The sequence below is a fragment of the Triturus cristatus genome, chromosome 3_2, assembly GCF_964204655.1.
Source record: "Triturus cristatus chromosome 3_2, aTriCri1.1, whole genome shotgun sequence".
NCBI classification, from domain to species: Eukaryota; Metazoa; Chordata; class Amphibia; order Caudata; family Salamandridae; genus Triturus; species Triturus cristatus.
In genome coordinates, this window is record NC_140584.1 from 325177611 (window position 1) to 325196682 (window position 19072).

At 42.8% G+C, this 19072-nt stretch overlaps 1 protein-coding gene across 1 annotated transcript in view; it reads left to right on the forward strand.

Moving 5' to 3' along the window:
- The window catches only part of LOC146857284 (uromodulin-like), a 1099666-nt gene that overhangs the window by 965954 nt on the left and 114640 nt on the right, over positions 1-19072 (forward strand). The window contains exons 6-7 of the mRNA XM_085647029.1: positions 6425-6667; positions 12620-12779. Of these exons, the coding sequence (XP_085503155.1) occupies positions 6425-6667; positions 12620-12779 (403 nt within the window). The remainder of the gene's footprint in view (positions 1-6424; positions 6668-12619; positions 12780-19072) is intronic.

A 19072-nucleotide genomic window follows, 5' to 3' on the forward strand; every position in this document is an offset into this window, starting at 1 on the left:
AGCACGGACATCACGTTGCGTGCAAGGAACCGGCATGTTAGATATAGTTGTTATGCGATCAGGAGTTAGTCGTCTACCCTCCTTCGACAGGAGATGACCTAAGTAGGTTACCTCCGGTCGACAATATTGAAATTTAGACAAGGATACTTTATTACCATGCTGGGCCAAATGCTGCAACAATTTAACTGTAGCATCCCCACAACCTTGGTCAGTATCAGAAGCAACCAACAGGTCGTCAACATACTGTTAGAGTACATTCCCAGCAGGCAAAGTTAGAGTGTCCAATAGGGCTTTTAACGCTTGACTATAAATACTAGGACTCTCTGCATAGCCCTGAGGAGCACGAAAAAATCTGAAGCTTCGGCCAGCTAATGAGAAACCGAAAAGATATCGGCTATCAGGATGAATGGGAATACTAAAGAAAGCATTTTTCAAATCAATCACAGAGAAAAAATTAGCTGTAGGAGGAATCATAGTTAAAATGGTTGTTATATCAGGCACCACGGGATACTGGGGCACCACAATCTTGTTAATTTCTCGCAGATCAATCACAAAATGATATGTATCAGCATAATCAGGAGTTTTAAAGTAATAGAAATTGGGGGTATTTTCAATAAACCCACATCAGTATTTACGGTAGCCCAAAGAGTTTTAGGGATTTTCGCAAATTCAGGGGGTAAGGTGTCCGTCTTGGAAAAATATTGCACCGAAGAAGAAAAAGGGTGTTTAATTGTCAAATAGACACCGTCTGGAGAGCAATATATACGAGCATATAACCTTTTCAGTAAATCTATGCCTAGTAAATTCTCACCACATTGTGAAGTTAAAAGGAATGGTGAATCGATAGCAATAGGGCCCAGGGTGAAAGAAAGAGGTTGGGAAATGGGGCTCACCACCGGAATTCCAGAGAAACCTACGGACAAGTTATTCTGGCCAGACAGAGCAAGCCCAGGGACAAGGGCATGTGAAACAGAACTGTTCATAGCTCCAGTGTCAACTAGAAACTTACCCGATGTGCCCATCAAATGTGCATTAACATAAGGTCCGCTTTGATCTATAGGAATTGACACACGTCCCCCACTCTGCCTTCGGCTATCCTATGCATGAAAATGGTCTGCCGATGCATCGCCAACACATTCTTCGTTAAAGTACTGCTTTCCCTGACCATGATCAAAATAGGTTTGACTATTCCCACCTTGTCCAGACTCTTCCTGCCTTGAATTTCCACCATGACTACCACAACCTCGTCCTCTCCCTTGGCCTCGCATAGCGTTGTTCTGTGCAAATAACAAAGGACACTGGGAACGCCAATGCCCCTCCTGTTTGCAGTATGCGCATTGGTTTATCCCCAATTCAGGTCTTCCTCCACCCTGCACTTGGCCCGCCCCTCGTGGAGCAAAAGTTGGCGCTCCTCGGCCCCTCCCACGGCCTCTCGCCACTTGCTGCAACAGAACTCGTGTTTTCAAATCCTTCGTTTTCTTTTCCGTTTTATCCTTACTTTCATTCTCTCGGTGCTCATAATATTGAGCCATGCTTAAAATAATCGAAGGAGTAGACGTCGTCCAGGTACTTTCTGCTGCCTGGAGGCGGGCAGAAATTTCAGGTAGTAAATTAGTTACAAATCTATTGACGAACAAACATGTGCCGCCCTCCTTGGACAAATCCTGTCTGCTAAAGTCAATAAAAACACCTTCAAATCTAGTGAAAAAATCCGACACACTCTCATCTTTCTTTTGCTTGCACGCAGTCAATTTATCCCAATCAACTTTTCTAGGAGGGATTAACGAATGCATGTATGTAATTATTTTGTCTGGTAACGTTAATATTTCCGCCCTGGGCTTATCTCCTGGTTTTCTATCTCTATCCCAATCTTTCAATTGATCCCATGTTCCCCCAAATTCAGCAACATGATCTTGGTCATGTACCTGACGCCATATGTCTACCGGTACTAATAGAGCAAAAACTCTATATCTGCCAACGTCATCACCGCCGATGAGGCGGCTTCTGTAAGTTCTTTATAATACGCTGTAGGGTTTTTCCTAGGATCAGGCAAATGAGCTTTTAATGACATCACTTCACTGCGTTTCCACGGGGTGTACACCCATTGTTCCTGAAAACGAGCAGCTACTCGTGGGCGGGTAACCACCCCGTGTGCATCTACTATTTCTGTAATTTCTGGATGATAAATAGGGTGTACCTCCCGCATTGGGTACTGTGTTGAGCCCGTAGGAACAGTAGATTGAAGTCGCATTCTATAACTAACCATTGTTCTAATATTTCCGTACACCCCCTCCGGGCTTAATTTGTGCGCTTGATCATGAATATCATACAATATTGCTGGAGCCTTCCCCCCTTCATGAACCTGTTCCCATAATGATATAAGGCGTCCAGCCATATGTTTTAACGCATGCTGTTGCATCACGGGCTCATAGTCTTTCATAGTGTTCCATATATCGGACAAAGTATAAATAGGATGTCACATCCATTGTGATGCCTGTTGTGCAATAACTTCCCTTTCCTCTGATCCTAAGGCTGACCGAGTAAACAGCTTCCTGCAATCAAGAAGGCCGGACGGATGTACCGGAGTTGAATCAGCTGGTAATGGAGTTGCACTCGCTGAGGAAGAGGTCAACACAAGAGGAGAATGTGTTGACCTGGGTGACAACTGAGGAAATTCAGCTGTTGCAGACGACAACAAATTGGGCAATAAAGTCAAAATATCTGAGGCAGACGAGGGCAACAGGGACAGATTGGCTGCAGGCGTGGAAAGGGGAGGGGCAGGAGGTGCTGACGCAGCAGGAGCTCCTGCCGGCACAGTTGAAACTTGCGCAGGGGCGACTGGTACCGCAACGGCTGATACCGGGGCAACTGGTACTGCCGGATATAAACGTTGCGGAACATATGGAGGTGGTGGACGCATGTCCAATAAATCTCCTATTTCATCTTCAGCGTCAGGCCGAGCTACATAACTTTTATCGACCTGCAATCTAAACTTACGACCCAAACATTCAATCCCTTCTTCTGTTCGGGCTCTATCATAGGCAACAGCTTTCGGAGTAATGGTTTGTCCTGCCTTAACCCTAGCTAGTTTCTCTTCTCTCATTCGCCTTTGCTTAGATTCTTTCTGCCAGGTGTTTAACGCTTCAAACATAGATTGCCTACTGCGTCTAGAAAATAACCGATCCTGCAAGAAGGCAATTTTCTTTTCATCAAAAGAACCAGTTTTAGGCCACTGTAATTCTTCATTATCTTTGGTATATTTATGCCACAAAGTATTAAACAATAAAGGAGCTATTCCATGCTTTATGTACATGTAATGGCTAGGACTGCCCTCCGGTGGGGCATATTGACTTTCTGCCAAACGAGAGTCACTAGTCCGACAACAACAACCAAAATAATTCAATTTACTGAACCACGGCATGTTAGTTAGCAGACAAACACAAACACAAACGACGTACAATCAAACTTTTATATCACATATAACATATATATATATTGACATTTCCTATATAACGTTTTCTGTAGTTCAACCCTAACCTATCTATCCAAACTTGATGCATCCAAATATACGAACCGAGCCCGTCGACTCCCGTTCGTGTAGAATCCTTCAAAATACCGGACCGACAGAATCACAACAAGCAGTCTTCCAACAGACTGGCAAGAGGCGGTCAGACAGATGTGACCACGGACTGGACTACAGACCATCCCATGACCTCCTTGGTTCACCACTGAGACTGTTCTGAGTTGGCCCGAGCACCACCTCAGATATGTCTCATGGCTACCCAGTTACAGCCATAGGCTTTTCCGAGTACAATCTGGCCGTGAGTTACACACAGGTAACAACTAGGCATCTGATCAGCGTCTCTAAATCACAAAAGATCCGTGGAGTCTCCACAGTCAGTCCCTACCGGACCACCCTGCAAGACCTCCGTAATTCTCCTAGGGTACTCACGACCCCCAAACCAAAATACAGTTAACTGTTCCAAATGCACCGCTCAAAATAGCGCGCGCCAAACAACCAAATTACTCCCCAGGTGCACCCAGGTACGGATGTTCCTTCTCCGCTGCCAACTTCTTAGGACCAACACGGTCGTCTCCTGGGTTCAGCCTGTAGGACCCCGGTGAAGGGCTACTAGCAGCAGAGGACACCCTGTTCGGGAGCGTGGAGTGAATGTGCCAAGAAAAAATTATCGATCAAAGAGAAGGAAAAAGAAAAATCCCTCTCTTCCACCCGCCCGACCAGAACGCCCTCAATCCTACCACCCGAATACGGGGGAGGAAAGGCCCTATCACGGGGTCCCACCAGAGTCGCCAACTAAAGTACTTACCAAAATATCCCAAGGGCCACACTTACCGGTGGCCCGCAATATCTCACCAAATAATAGTCAGTTGGCAACGTAGAAGGTTCAAGCGTTTATTGGCCAAAGCAAAACTCGACATAGAGGAGCCTCGTCGATCCTCACCCATCAGGTGCGCCGAGGAAGACTGCTGGCTCCTTGACAAAACCACACTTATATACATAACAGACTCAGCATACAAAGCCTTACCAGTGGAAAAGTACCAGTTAGTCCCTGGGCTCCTGGACGAGCTCATACAGTGTTCAGTTTCAGTCTTACACAAAGGGTTGCTATCTATACAGAGGAGGTCGGCAGGGTGACTCCCTTTTCGTCCCAGGGCCTGAAGGAATTTGCATGATACTCCCTACAGCAGATGTGACCTTGGGCCTCGGCCGTAAATACAACTAACCTATCTCTGTGCTGGTACGAACTAAATCATGGAGATGGTGGGCAAAGGAAACCAGGTGATCTGAACACGCGGCTTAACATAAACCAAGATGGCGGCAGTATGGTTTTCGGCCCTTTTATCGTGTAACCACAGAGAAGAGAAATAACGCTTCTGCTAAATCATATCTCGCATTTATGTGATTTGAATACTGTCATAGATACATTGTGCTAACATTACATTGAACGAATAAACAGAATAAATGATTTTTATCCCTCACCATAGTAAGCTTTTTTGAGTAGGGCCATTGCTAGAACCCCATGTGCCTTATTGAAGTGTTTCAAGGCATGCATAGATGTAATAGCCTAATACTAGGAATATTACTAGCGAAGGTTCAAATTGAGGTTTGGAAAAAAACTGATACCCCAGTATTTGTAAAAATGTCCCACTTCCAGCTTCCACCACAGGATCCTCATTATTTTTCCTGTGATATGTTATACCTTGGGTGACCTATTGAGTATAGTTAGCATAGGAACCAACTGATCCCACTCTAGTACTGCATGCATCATTGTAGGGAGATCATTAAGGGCCTGATTATAAGTCTGGTGGTGTGGGGGCGGGGCTGCATGTATCCTCAGGCCATGATGAAGCAGGTAGGCATGTAGTGCCCCCTGAGTTTCCTCACTGCCTCAGGTTTCATGGAGGGCTCCCTACAATGAAATCTGTGGCGGTGAAGAAACTCGTAATAAGCTTGGCCATGATGCAGCAGCACCGCTAGCATATTGCGGCCCTGAGACCGCTGCACCACTGCCAGGGCTTGCGGATCCCTGGCAGGTGCAGCGGTCCTATGCCGGCCGACCACTGTAGTTGTAATATGGCAGTTGGACCACTGGTGCGGCCGTCTCTGACCGCCACCGCACGTCTACCACGAGTTTGTCTCCTCGCTTTTGATCTTTTGGAAGTGCATAAAATAAAGAACCTCTCTCCAACTTGCAGTTCTTTCTTTCATCTCAGTGCTTTGCTTAGCTGATAACATGTGGGTGGCTCTCCTTATCTACTTGCGCCTGTCTATTTTCCATTTAACGTTCAGAAATACAGTTTGCTTGTTCTGATTTGCATATTTTGAGAGAATTATTGACATAGCAGTCACTACTAATGGAAGATTACTTATTTTGCAACAATGTCAGACAAAACTGTACCTCCTGCGTTTCCCATCCAGTTTCTGAAAGCAGGTTCAGTACCTCATGTTGTGCACTTCGTCATGATGCTCTGCACAGCAAGCACTCCCCTCAGTTTAGGTTAGTTAAACATTTTCGTCTAAAACGTCACCTTCTTGATGACAAAGTGTTAGCCCTGGTGGGCGTTGGTTCAGAGCATGGAAGCTGTGTAGTTTTCGACATTGTGCATTATAAACGCTAGCTCAGATAATGAAATGTATTGTGTTCTTCAGACGTCTGGTGCTGCCTTCAATCCTATTAAAACCCATCACAAAACCTTTCTTGAAATCTCTTCACATCTACAAAGTCCATTCCCCATCACTGGCATTGCCTCTGCAGTCTCTTGGCTCCTGTAAGGTTTTATCTTTAAAATAAAAAATTAACATTGTGAGGTTATCAGTCTATCACTCAAGAAAGCAGACGTTATTATGTACATGACACTTGCTGTTCGGCGCTTACCTCTAATTTTATTTTTGCATGTGCAGGGTAGTGCATCTGCCCTCTGCGATTGGCTCGGGAGCCATCACCGCCACCATGGCTGCCTACATGAATGATGCCTTTACTGAGCCGTACACAGTAGATACTCAACCGACGGTGGGAAGCCCGCTCTACATTGGCATCTTCACTACATTCGCAGATGCAGCCGTGTTTGCGTTGAGAGCAGACAAGTGCGTTGCCTCCCCCAACAACAACACCGCTGAGCACTCTGTGCTCTTAATATCAAATGGGTAAGTGGCCATTTGTAGAATGAATGTTCCTAATATCATTCAGATAGATGAAATCCAAAAGGCTTCATTTAGTTAAAAGATGTGAATTTATTTCTGAGGTAATCAACCCACGACTATACAAGCACAAATCCCAGGTCTGAATGCTTACTTACAAAACTCACATTCTAAACTCTAGAATCACTAACACTAAGACATTATAATACTTAAAGGAACAAGTAAATGAAATACTATTATGAATACTACATATAACACATCCCCCTTTCATACATAATTAAACAAACCAAATCACACCCCCACCCACATGACTATAAATGAATAGTACAAAAAATCTTCATTTCGAATTGGTGGAGCTCTTGTCCTAGAACTATGCCTCACATCCTTGTTGTCACCAGATCCTTTCCTACCTCCACCATTCTCTGGAACAACCCTGTCACTAGGACACAAGAGCTGAGAAGACCTGGAGTTATTGTCACCTTCTCCCCCATTTGGCAATGGGATGGAATTACGAGAAGACATAACTACTTTGTCACCGTTATAATCCAGATCACCCAGATTGAACCAATCCGAATGATCTGAATATTTGCATTGAGATCTCATTTTATCACAAATAATCTTAGCTTGTTCTTCTTTGAGTTTAATTATCGCATTACGATTCCACCATCCCCTATCTTGTAGCATGACAGCCATTTTGGAGACCTTTATAATTTTGGCAGGCTCAGAAAATTTAGATTGGCCTTTCCCGACCTTAATGAGTTTCTTTACTTTGAGAAGTAGTCAATTATGACAATCAAATTTTTACAATCATTACCTAGTATATTAAAGGGACCAGAGAAATCCAAACCTAACTTTTGCCATGGACCACTAGGCCAATCAACTGGACATAAAGGAGAAGTGGATGTACGCCAGTGCTTATCAGAACATAAGCATTCAGGACATTTATCAACGAATGCCTTAACCTGACTGTCTATGCCTGGCCACCAATACACATCCTTGATTTTCCTTACTGTACTGGAAATTCCTAAATGTCCGTCATGGGCCAGACTTATGATTTTACTCCTTAAACACTCGGGTGGAACTATTTTATCATCCCTTAGCGAAATGTCATTGACAATTGAAAGCGCAGCCGCAACTTGCGAGAAACATTTGTCTTGCATAGGTAAACTTCTATCACATGGCCATCCTTGAACCAAGAATTTTTTCACTCTCTCCAGATAATAATCTTTCCGTGCACACTCAATCCATTCCTCCTCTGATAATTTACTTATTTGTGTGACATCATCAATAGTAAAAACAACATCAGAATCACTATTGTTATCAAAATCCGTAACCTCCTTATCCAACGGTATCCTAGACAGACAGTCTGCCCTAACATTTCTGCCACCTGGAATGTATTTAATATCAAAGTGAAATTCTTGTAACCTAGCAAGTAATCTAATCAAACGAGAGGAAGCCTTGTTTGAGTTGCTATCACCCAACATGTATATCAATGGCTTATGATCCGTAAACAGTTGAAATCTCGCACCCCAAATGTACATTTTAAATTTTTCTACAGCCCAACAACCCGCCAGAGCTTCACGTTCTATGGTGCTATAGTTCGACTCTGCCTTATTTAAAGTTCTTGACGCAAATGCAATGGTGTACTCCTTACCCTCAACTAACTGGCTTAAAACAGCACCTAAACCTTTTGAACTGGCATCCACCGTAACAATACAACTGTGACCATGAGAAAAAGCTCTAATAGCTGCCGCCTCCAAAATTAGTCTTTTGACTGTATCAAAAGATGATTGAGTTTCATCAGACCATATAAATTTCGCATTTTTCTTTAGCAAATCTCTCAAAGGTTGTACAGTGACTACATAGTTTTGCACAAAACAAGCATAGTATTCACTGAGTCCCAAAAAAGCTCTCAATGCGTCCTTGTCATGTGGTCTTGGAGCTTCTTTGATGGCGTTGACAAGGGATAATTTTGGTTTAATACCATTAACCGAAATATTATGCCCCAGGTAGTCTACTTCTTGAGTCACGAATTTACACTTGCTTTTGTTGATGGTCATACCTATTGCCTCAAGTTTATGTAGAACTTTGTCAAGTAGTGAATAATGTGATTTCTTTGTAGATGTGTGAATTAAAATATCGTCCTGGAAAGCCTGAATCCCTTCTATACCCGCAAACGTTTTATCCATTAGACGTTGGAATACGCTGGCCGCCGAAGCTAAACCAAATGGCATGCTTTTATCATAAAAACACCAAAAGGTTTAACAAAGGTAGTTAACGATTGAGATTCTTTAGCAAGTGGGATTTGATGGTATGCCGATTTTAAATCAATGGTGCAAAAGAATTTACTACCACCTAAGTTCGCCAACATCTCTTGAATTCTGGGAAGAGGATGGCAATCCACAACAATATTGCGATTTAGGACTCTCAAGTCTGCACATAAGCGGATCTCACCAGAACTTTTGCGAGCTACTACAGCCGCAGAAACCCATTCCGATGATTCAACAGGTGTTATAATGTCATGTGCACATAAGTCATTCAATGTTTTCTTCAAATCCTCCCTAGCGGACAAAGGAACAGGTCTACATTTTTGAACAACTGGGACCGCATTCTTCTTAAGTTTGATAGTGTGCAGGAAATTATTGACTAAACCTATCTTATCTGAAAATACTCTAGAATATTTGGATAATATATTGGTTACATCACCTACATCGTACTTTTCATTATCTCCACTAGGTACAATTGTTGAAATTGGTAAGTCACCCAAGGTAACAGGTTCTGCGTGTCCAGGTTTTAAAATGATGCCCAGATCTGCTTGATCTTGCCAACCTAAAATATCTCTGCCGTTCACAGCGACATAAATTTTTGTGTGAATTTTCCTCCCTTTGAATGTGATAGCATCCAAAAAATATCCTCTCATGGTAATGTCGAACCCCCCGAATGCTTTAGGATTAACATCTGTATGCTTAAGAAGAGTTTTTGACCAAAATTTATAGAAGGTTTTCTCATCTAGAATTGTGATGGGCGATCCAGAATCAGCCATGACGTTCACATCAATAGGACCAATTGCGACACTGCATAAAGGCCCTTTACATTTTCTTATGTCGCTCCGCAAAGTATTTATCTCAATAGTGGATAACATATTATTCATAGCACTGCAAAGCTCTTCTTGTTCAATATCAACCGAATTAATTTTACTTTTATGTTTGGTAAATCTACATACAGTGTAAAAATGCCCAATCTTCTTACATGTATTGCACCTTTTGCCTTGTGCAGGGCAATTAGCATAATTCCCTATATGATACTTTGAACCACATCTATAACATGAGCCCTTCTTTTCTACTGAACTATTATTTTTTTACTTTTGTGGAGACAGCACTTATACTTGTTACATTGTTGGCAGAATTAGAATCAACTTGCATTACATTAGACACTACATTGCTGGTGGGGTTTTGTGTTAACATTTTGGACGAGACTACAGACCGTTCAATGCTTCTAGCAATATCCATAACTTCGTCCAAAGAAGGATTCTTACATGTAAGAATGCGTTCTTGTATTTTCTTGTTATGGCAGTTGAACACTAACTGGTCACGGAAATATGTATCTAACTGAGATGCAAATTGACATTTGGCTGCTAGAACTCTTAAAACAGCCAAATAATCTTCAATGGATTCTTCTTGAGTTTGTTTGCGCTTAAAAAATAAATGGCGTTCCACCATAACAGAGGTTTCATCTACATATTGTTTACCCAATCTAGCCAAAGCCTCATTATATACGTTCCACCCTTCATCACGTGACGGAGCTGGCACTACAGGTAAATTATCAAACACATCCTGCCCTGCATTGCCTAAATGGTTAAATAGAAGTGCTTTTTTCCTTGCTGCAGAATATTTTGTAGCGTCAATCGCTTCTAGATAATTGTCAAAGATTCTGAACCATCTATGCCATGGCATAAGTGTTTTTCCTGGATTGGGAAGAAAAGGTGGTGGCTGCATTACATTGTTGGATGAGGCAGACATGGTTTACTTGTATATGGAATATTCAGTGTTCAAGAAATGGCTGAATTAATTGAAATGACGGATTCTTATTGGTATTCACAACACTATAAAAGGAGTTACATCTGAACCGTTTTACATAAGCATACTAAAATGATTAAAGAAATTCAATTTATCCCCTTCTGAAATTCACAAGCGCGCAAAAATCCAATTCAAGAAGAGATAAAACAAAAAAATTAAAATTGAAATAGTACTTTGGTGGATTTCCTGCTCAGCGCTGAAGGAATTCAGCGTTCCGTGGTAAAATGATGCTTGAGAACGATGAAAATGAAACAGGAATACTCGATCACCGTTATAAACACCAACTAGACTGGATTTCGATGACTAACACAAGGAATATGTTTTGAAGATGGCCGACGATGCGTGATCCAACGTAGTGACGATTGAATGTGATGACTCAATGCGCGTTAGAAGTATCAGTACGTGCTTCATCAGTACGCGCTCATCATGGAATGGTGAAATCAGCGGCTCGTAACGGTGAAACTGGAAACCAGGTACGCACCTTATTATGATTCAAGATGAATGGTGCTTAAAGAATCGGCACTAGCGAAAAACGTATCCGTGCTACAATTCTAACACACTCAGCTGCCTTAAAGAAATATTCACGATCAAACACCGTTTTTTCCTTTTCAGTAGATATCGAAGTTGCCACAAATACAGTCATTTCCATAAAAGCGTCAAACACCATCTGTTCATTCCGCCCTCTTCAGATGGAAATCGAAATACCACTCACTGAAATGTAGTTCGTTGAACGGACTTTCCCTTCTTGTAATCCTTTTTATCCTTTTTAAAATAAAACAACAGGTCGGTGGGTTCCTCGAAATTTTTCAAATCGTCGCCAATAATTGTAGAATGAATGTTCCCAATATCATTCAGATAGATGAAATCCAAAAGGCTTCATTTAGTTAAAAGATGTGAATTTATTTCTGAGGTAATCAACCCACGACTATACAAGCACAAATCCCAGGTCTGAATGCTTACTTACAAAACTCACATTCAAAACTCTAGAATCACTAACACTAAGACATTCTAATACTTAAAGGAACAAGTGAATGAAATACTATTATGAATACTACATATAACACCATTATACAAGTGAAAATAGTTAGCAGACGCTAAAGTTATTTTAAAATCACATACGAATAAATAAGCAGAAAGTAGAAATTAACTATTCTCCGATGTCAAGAAAGTCAAAGCTGAACAGCAGACACGTGTGACGTAGATCCTTTAAGGACTTGCACCTCCTCCGTTTGAAGAAGAGAGGCCACTTCCGTTTGGGAACACATACCCTGTGATAGTGTGTGAGTGAATGAGTTATTGAGATCATTTGTCTAGCGCCCACCTTTCGATTTAAGTGTATGCATCAGGAACTGAAAGAAGCACGTTGGTATTCTATTCAGACAAAATGTGAAAAGGGGGAAGGAATTTAAGTGGAAATGCACCTACACTTGGCCGACTGATGCAGTGAGCTCAGCTGTCTCTAAAACCTGCACACCAGAAAAAGGCGGCTGGAGGTCCCAAGGATCCTTGCGCCTCCCAACACCTGTCCCCATCCACAGATGCGCACACAACCCCTGGCACATGCGTCATTTAGCGCTGATCCGGATTTATTTGGGAAAAGCGGAATCTCATCCGGTATTCGAGGTAGTGTCACCAATATTGTGGCAAGGCTTATCTTTGCAGCACAGTCTCAATCAGTGGTTGAGTCTCACACCTTGAAGCGCTGATTGGAAAAGAGAATCAGTCCTCGCAGCACTCTCTGCCTCACTCGATGTGGTGGATGCACTTCATCCATTGCCATGCGTGGACACCCCCCCCACCCCCCCACACCTGTAGACTGTAGGGGTGCCTGTGACATTAAAAGCAGTCTTCCAAATGTAACTCCACTCTCTTCTCTCCACAGCTGCCCAGTGACGGATACAGTGGATTTACAGATTATCCGCAACGGCGCTTCCCTGGAAGTTCTGTTTCGGACAGTGACCTTTGTCTTTAACGGAGAGTCTTCAGTGTACATGAGCTGTGATATATCCCTGTGCGAGAAGGCAAGACCAGGCGGCTGCGGGGTAAGTGATGATAATTGATGCAGAAAAGGAATTTAATTAACTTCCCATACCATCACTAGTGTAACAGGAATGCGGTGGGCTGCATCACGAGGGTGTGCTGACACAAAGCAGAAGTGTGCTCTTCTTTTAAGACTGTGTATACTTTGTTGTACCTCTTTTCTTAGTGCAAATTCAGGGCTCATAAAGCGCTATGCGATGAATCAGAATGGTGACCAGGGATTGCCTCTCTCGTTTTCCATTTTGGGCTGCTCAACTTCATGTATTAACTGTAGAGTTATGTGAATGGACATTAAACACCTGAAATTCAAATTAGGCTACTGGCTCTGCACCGAGTCAATGCAGCTCTTCGTGGCAAGAACACACAGAAACTCAGAGTTAAGTGCAAGAGTGTTTGACAGTGCACTTGCATCAAAAAAGGAAATAGCTGTGCCCTGCACCAGAGCACATGTTCATGATAGGGTCCCATGAGAGGTGCAAAGTTGTGAGTACGAAGACACGAGTGTGCACACAGAAAGACAAGGTTGAGAGATCTGAGAAGGAAGTTTGTGAGTTCAGGAATATAATTTATGAATGCCGTGAGGTGCAGGCGTGGGAGCAGAGTGGGGAGGGGTTTGGGGAGGTTCAAACTTCCAAATTTTAGATGGTTCAGGCGAGGCTTGGGGTGGGAGGGTTGAGTCCTAAGGCACAACCTTTGTTTCTGTTACATTGTCATAAGGAAACTCACTGGAAATAGCATAGATGGACGCGACAAGGGAAGCTAATTGAATGATAGAAAAAAGGTAGTTTAAGGCATGGAGCACTTGACAAGAGTGTTCAGATCATCCAGACGGAGCTTTTCACCTAAAAAGCAAAACAGTATCTCTTTGCAGAACTCATAAAGTAATAAACAGCACTGAAAATCAGTGCAATATATACTGTTAAAATATGAAGAAAGCTAAAATCAAACAAAATATTGAGGGACAAAGTGATAAATTGATTTTCCAAGATCACACCATCAATCAATCAATCAATCAATAACGACATTTGTAGTTCACGCTACTCACACGTGCGGGTCTCAAGGCGCCTTATTATGAGTCACACAAGGTTGAATTCCCCAGTCTTGATTCCAAGTGAGTCTGCTTTTTACATCCATGTTTTCTGGGCGTGGTGTAGCCAAACCTGGATTTACCATGCGCTGATTAAGCACTGTAAAATCATTTGCAGCCTCATTCCCCATTTTATTATGATAGGTGAGATTACATTGCGTTCCCTGCCAGAAAACATCTTTTCCTTCCCTACTTTGCACACACTCTTCTAACCTCCCACCTCAACTGCATACGTTTACTACTTGCCTAACTGTATAAATTACACCCACATATTTGGGAATTCAGCATGATTTTACAACTGGAAAAAGTAGCCCCACGAATGAGGTTTAGCTTGTATTTACCACAAGGTAACAGTTAAAATGTGTGATGTACCCATGCCTTCGTTTACTGTACCACTCAAAATGAGAAGCCAAGTGATGAAGCAGGGATTTGAGACCATATGGTGTATCATTCATGAACAATGTGTGCATGTGGCAAAAATTGGGTTGCACTTCTATGTTTGCACAAAGATATCCATGTATCTATGATTAGGGCATCTAATCATTAGCCCAGGGGTGTAGAGAACATTCTACAACTGAGCATATTTGAAAAAAACAAGGGAACCCAAACAAGGTAATCAAGGACCTTGGGTAATAGTATTTTTAAAGAAACAGTGGTCCTTAGAACAATGAGGATACTTAGAGAATACATATAGTCCAGAGTCGATACTATATTAGAGGGATGTCCAGCCGGACAAACCCTTTTTAATTCTTCAATGTAATATTCACAATTACGAAAACATACTTTGTGTGGGACACAGTCCTGTATCCTTCAGGGAGAACTGACATCACATAAAGATTAGTTACATACAAGTAAACAAAAAGGCATTTCAGGCAATAAGGGCAGAGCTTATGTACATTATCCAATGTTAGAAGCTTTTTAGACAACAACAACAAATGCACTTTTTTTACACAATGGATTAATGTGCACGTTGTTTGCTTAGGTCGACGACGTTTCGATCCTGTCGTGAAATACTAGCATCATCATCAGGACAAGATAATTTTCTGGCCTGAGCATAAGAGATTGCCCAATGAACTCAGTAAAATTAAAGGTCCGGTCGTAGAAGTACGGTGAGGCCGTAATAAGGAGGTATGCTCGAGGGAGGCTTGTTTAAACCTGTACGGGAACAGGCCGGGAATGCGGGGCCATGGAGTGAATATCCAACGGGTTTGAGGCATGGTGGCAATGCACTAAGCGCTGCCTGGGTCCTCCTAGTCGCTGTACCATTTTCCTGCAGTTGTACCTTCTCACTGATAAAGCAACAAGTTTGTACTGAATATTACCAGGAAACAATCTGAAAAGGCCTGAAAGGCCAGTCGTACACTGAGCAGCCATTAAAGAAAATAAGCTCCCCAGGGTTCTCTAGGAATACCCATAACTTCAGTCAGCCATGTGTAATCTCAGTATAACCCTGTGATTTTTCCGTACTGATGTCATGAAGTCTCTCACTCTTCTTCCTCAGTCACACTGGGAAGCGCTGCATCCAATAACACCATAACCCCACCTCTGTGGTCATCACACATGACATGGTAACACTTCCCACACAGGATCAAAACCAGGACAGCACACTTGCAACCAAACACCCTGCACAGTGTAGTGTGCTACCCATGTAGGCACGCACTTTAGCAGAGACGTTTTAAGGCATGGGAAAAGTGGACTCTGGTTCAGGGTCACAGCCTTTCAGAAGGTCCCCTGATAGAGCCAGCTCTGTTCTGTAGAGTCTTGCCCAGATGTGCTTTAATAATTTTAAACAGATTGTTTTAAATACTCTTTTCCTTTCATTTATTTGTAATTTGGGTTATGTGTGAGAGTCTATTACAGACATTTTGCAGAGAAATGTTGTGCTAATGTTTCAACCAACATCCATAAAAACGTTTCTTTTAGATTGAAATAGGGCCTCACATATGCGAAACGGGAGGGGGTCACAGAGATTATATGCAGTCATGTAAGTGAGCTGCGGCTGTGTTACAATATTGAAAATACAGGTCACAATCCCTGAATATTAGATGTGAACACATTTAGAATTATGATGAGTGTGCCTGTGCTGTCAGTGACTTGGCCAAAGAGGGTATGAAAGAGTTGAAAGTGGATCATGAATTTAAAGCTGTTCTGAAGAGGGGCCCTTCAAATACATTTGGCCCAGGGCCCCCAAAATCCTTAAGATGTCCCTGCACTTCAGTTCCCCACATTCAAGTAGAAATCGCGCTATAAAATGTTGCAATACAATAAAATACAATTCAATTGAGAGCAGCTTGGTATTTCTGTGGTTAGCACTTGCTACAGTCTGCAACATTGGTTCGACAACCAATCTTTTTTGGGACTGTTGTAAAATTTGCTGAGAAGTAGCCCGATGTAGGTTTTGTTGAGATTGAGGTGTGTCCCAGCTTTCATTTTATTATTTTCAGAAGTCCGGATGCAACCAGTCACATTTGCGAGCTCCGAAGCCTGCTGCTTGGTTTCTCCCCTACCCGGAAAGCGCTGGGTGTGGCAGAGGGAGAAGTCTAAGAACAGAGGGCAGACATGGGAGAGACAAGTGTAAAAAAAAAATATGTAATAGACAATAAGCGGATGAAGCAGGCAGAGAAAGAGAGAGACTAATAGCATAAGTAATAAAGAGACAAGCAAATAAATGTGGGGGAGAAAATCTGAGAGGGACAGGTAATGAAAGAGCGAGAGATAAGCAACATAACAGATGCAGACTGGCAAAGAAATAGAGGTGAGACAAACAATAGAAGAGGGAGAGATAACCAGAGAAAGACAAGCAACACTGGTGAGAAAGTCAAGTTGAGAGGCACAAAGAGGGAGAGATAGCCAGTAGAATGGAAGGTGCGACAAGCTATACAAGATAGGCAAAGAAGGACCGGGAGAGACAACAAGAGAGGGAATAAAGTGAAAAAAGTAAAGAAAGAGACAGTCAAAGAAAAAGAGAGTGTGAGGCATTATAGGTAATATAGAGAGATAGGCAAGGAGAGTGAGAACGACTGGCAGAGAGAAGGGGAGGCATAAAGAGGGAGAGGCAAGAAACTAAAGATAGAGAGACTGGTGAGGTAAGTGTGAGAGTCTAATAGAGAGGGGGCGGTAGTCTGCCAGAAGGAGGAGGAGATGGACAAAATTAGAGGGTCGGACAATAAACAGTCGGTAAACAGGCAAAGAAACAGAGTGAAAGACTGGCAGTGAGATAGAGACTTGCAAAGACAAATTGAAGATGAGACAAAATATGATAGCGAGACAGACAAAAAGACGGAGGGACAATCATAAAGAGCGATAGAAGAACCAAAAAGAGGATGAGACCCAAACTTTAGTTTATTTCCCTAATACTGGTGGTGTCTTTGCTTTGGCTGCCTTATGGCTAAGGGAAGGATGCAGGAATGGACTCTCACCCACCACTGGCCTGGTTGCCTGAGAGCTCAGTACTGCCAAAGGGTGTGTTGCAAAGCATACCTGGGGCCTCATTTAAGGCATTTTGATGTAGAGCAGTTCAGCAAGACACCTTGCTGCACTGTCCTATGCCAAAGTGGAAGGGCACAAAGCATTTTATTTAAGCAATATGGTGCATTCCTGTCCTTTCTGCCTGCGCTAGTGCCGTTTTGGCAGCCCAGCACCAACATAGGCACCCTTGCACTGTGGTGCAGGCAGGGTTTTTTTTTGTACAGGAAGGGGCACCTTCCTGCACAAACACAATCCTACCAGGCGTTTTTTTCTTTTTCTATGTGTGCTGCTGAATGCAGCACATAGGGAAACAGAAAGAACGAGGGCAAACTAACATATTTCACTTTGTTACGCTTCACCTTGGGAGGTGTATGGATTTGACACTTCCACAGGTTTTCATCACTTTGTAAATGAGGATAGTGTCAAATTCCATGGGTGCTGCATGGGAAAACCCACGACAATGCCCATGGAACTCGTCCAGGCGCAGAGTAAGGCAATGTAGCGATTTGCACTGCGTTGCATTACTCGTGATTTATGAGGCCACTCAAACCACGCAGGGTGGCTTTGCGTGGCTTCATAAATCTTTATGAGAGTCCTGCGTCATTGAAACCCGCTGGCAATCCTCAGGGGATGGTTTATGTGCTGTAGGTGGCCTGCCCTCCTATGTGTGTTGTTTATGGTGGAGTGTGCAGGCCCCTCAGGGATGATGGTTCTGCTAAGTGGGAGGGCAACACCAGATTTCTTCCTTCTACTGAGAAGGCATGAACATAGGGTTGTGGATTCCTGTCGGCCCTGCACTGTCACCATCTTGATTCATTCGTGGTCCCAGCCCTCAGACATTTGCAGATTGTATAGGGACTATTCTGAATGGGATTGAGTTCTCCAGCTAACATAGCACTTGGAACATTGTGGGCATGGATAGCAGTTACGGGGGTGCTCTGTTATGGATTCAGGAACTTCTGAGGCACTGGTCCTTCCACTTTCCTTTGAGTATGGCTTGGCCCTGTTCCTACAGAATAAAAATGCTGTTCCTATGTTACTGTCAGGAGTGTTTAAGAATGTGGTTTCTGACCAGCCCTATCACTCTACACCCCCCCCCCCCCTTGTTTCCCGCACACCGAAGACACCCAGGCTATGGCTCTGAGGAAGGCCAGTTTTCCAGTGCAAGGCCTCCGGGCAATTCCTCTGTCTGGACTGCTTCACCTGTTTCACCAACACAAGATCTTCTCCTCAAGAACCGAACAGCTTATCATTGACCAGTGATATGTCTGCCAGTTTCCCTGTTGTGTCAATGGGGCCCATGATCTGCCTCCCTCCCTCATAACTATGTCAATTCAATTCAATAAAATCTTTATTCAGTCATGTTCGACCATAAAAGCTCATAATGAAAACAATTAGCGACGTCAGCATACAATAAAAACATAAAAAATAAGAGTTAAGTATTGAATAAAACACATCTTATAACCCATCAGTCAAGAGTTCATAATGCATTCTTTTTTCTTAAAATCAACGCCTGGGTAATAAAATGTAAAACAGCAAAACAAAACGTTGGGGACTCAAGTCACTGTAGGAAGATCAAACCCTCTTGGTGATCTCCCTCTAAGAAGAGGACATAAAAATCATGATCTATGAAATTTATACAATGGACATAATAACATAAAGTGCTTAGTGGTTTGGTGAGAAACCCCGTTGCAAGGACAACTCTGTAGGGAAGCAAACCAAGATCCTGTGACGGGCAAA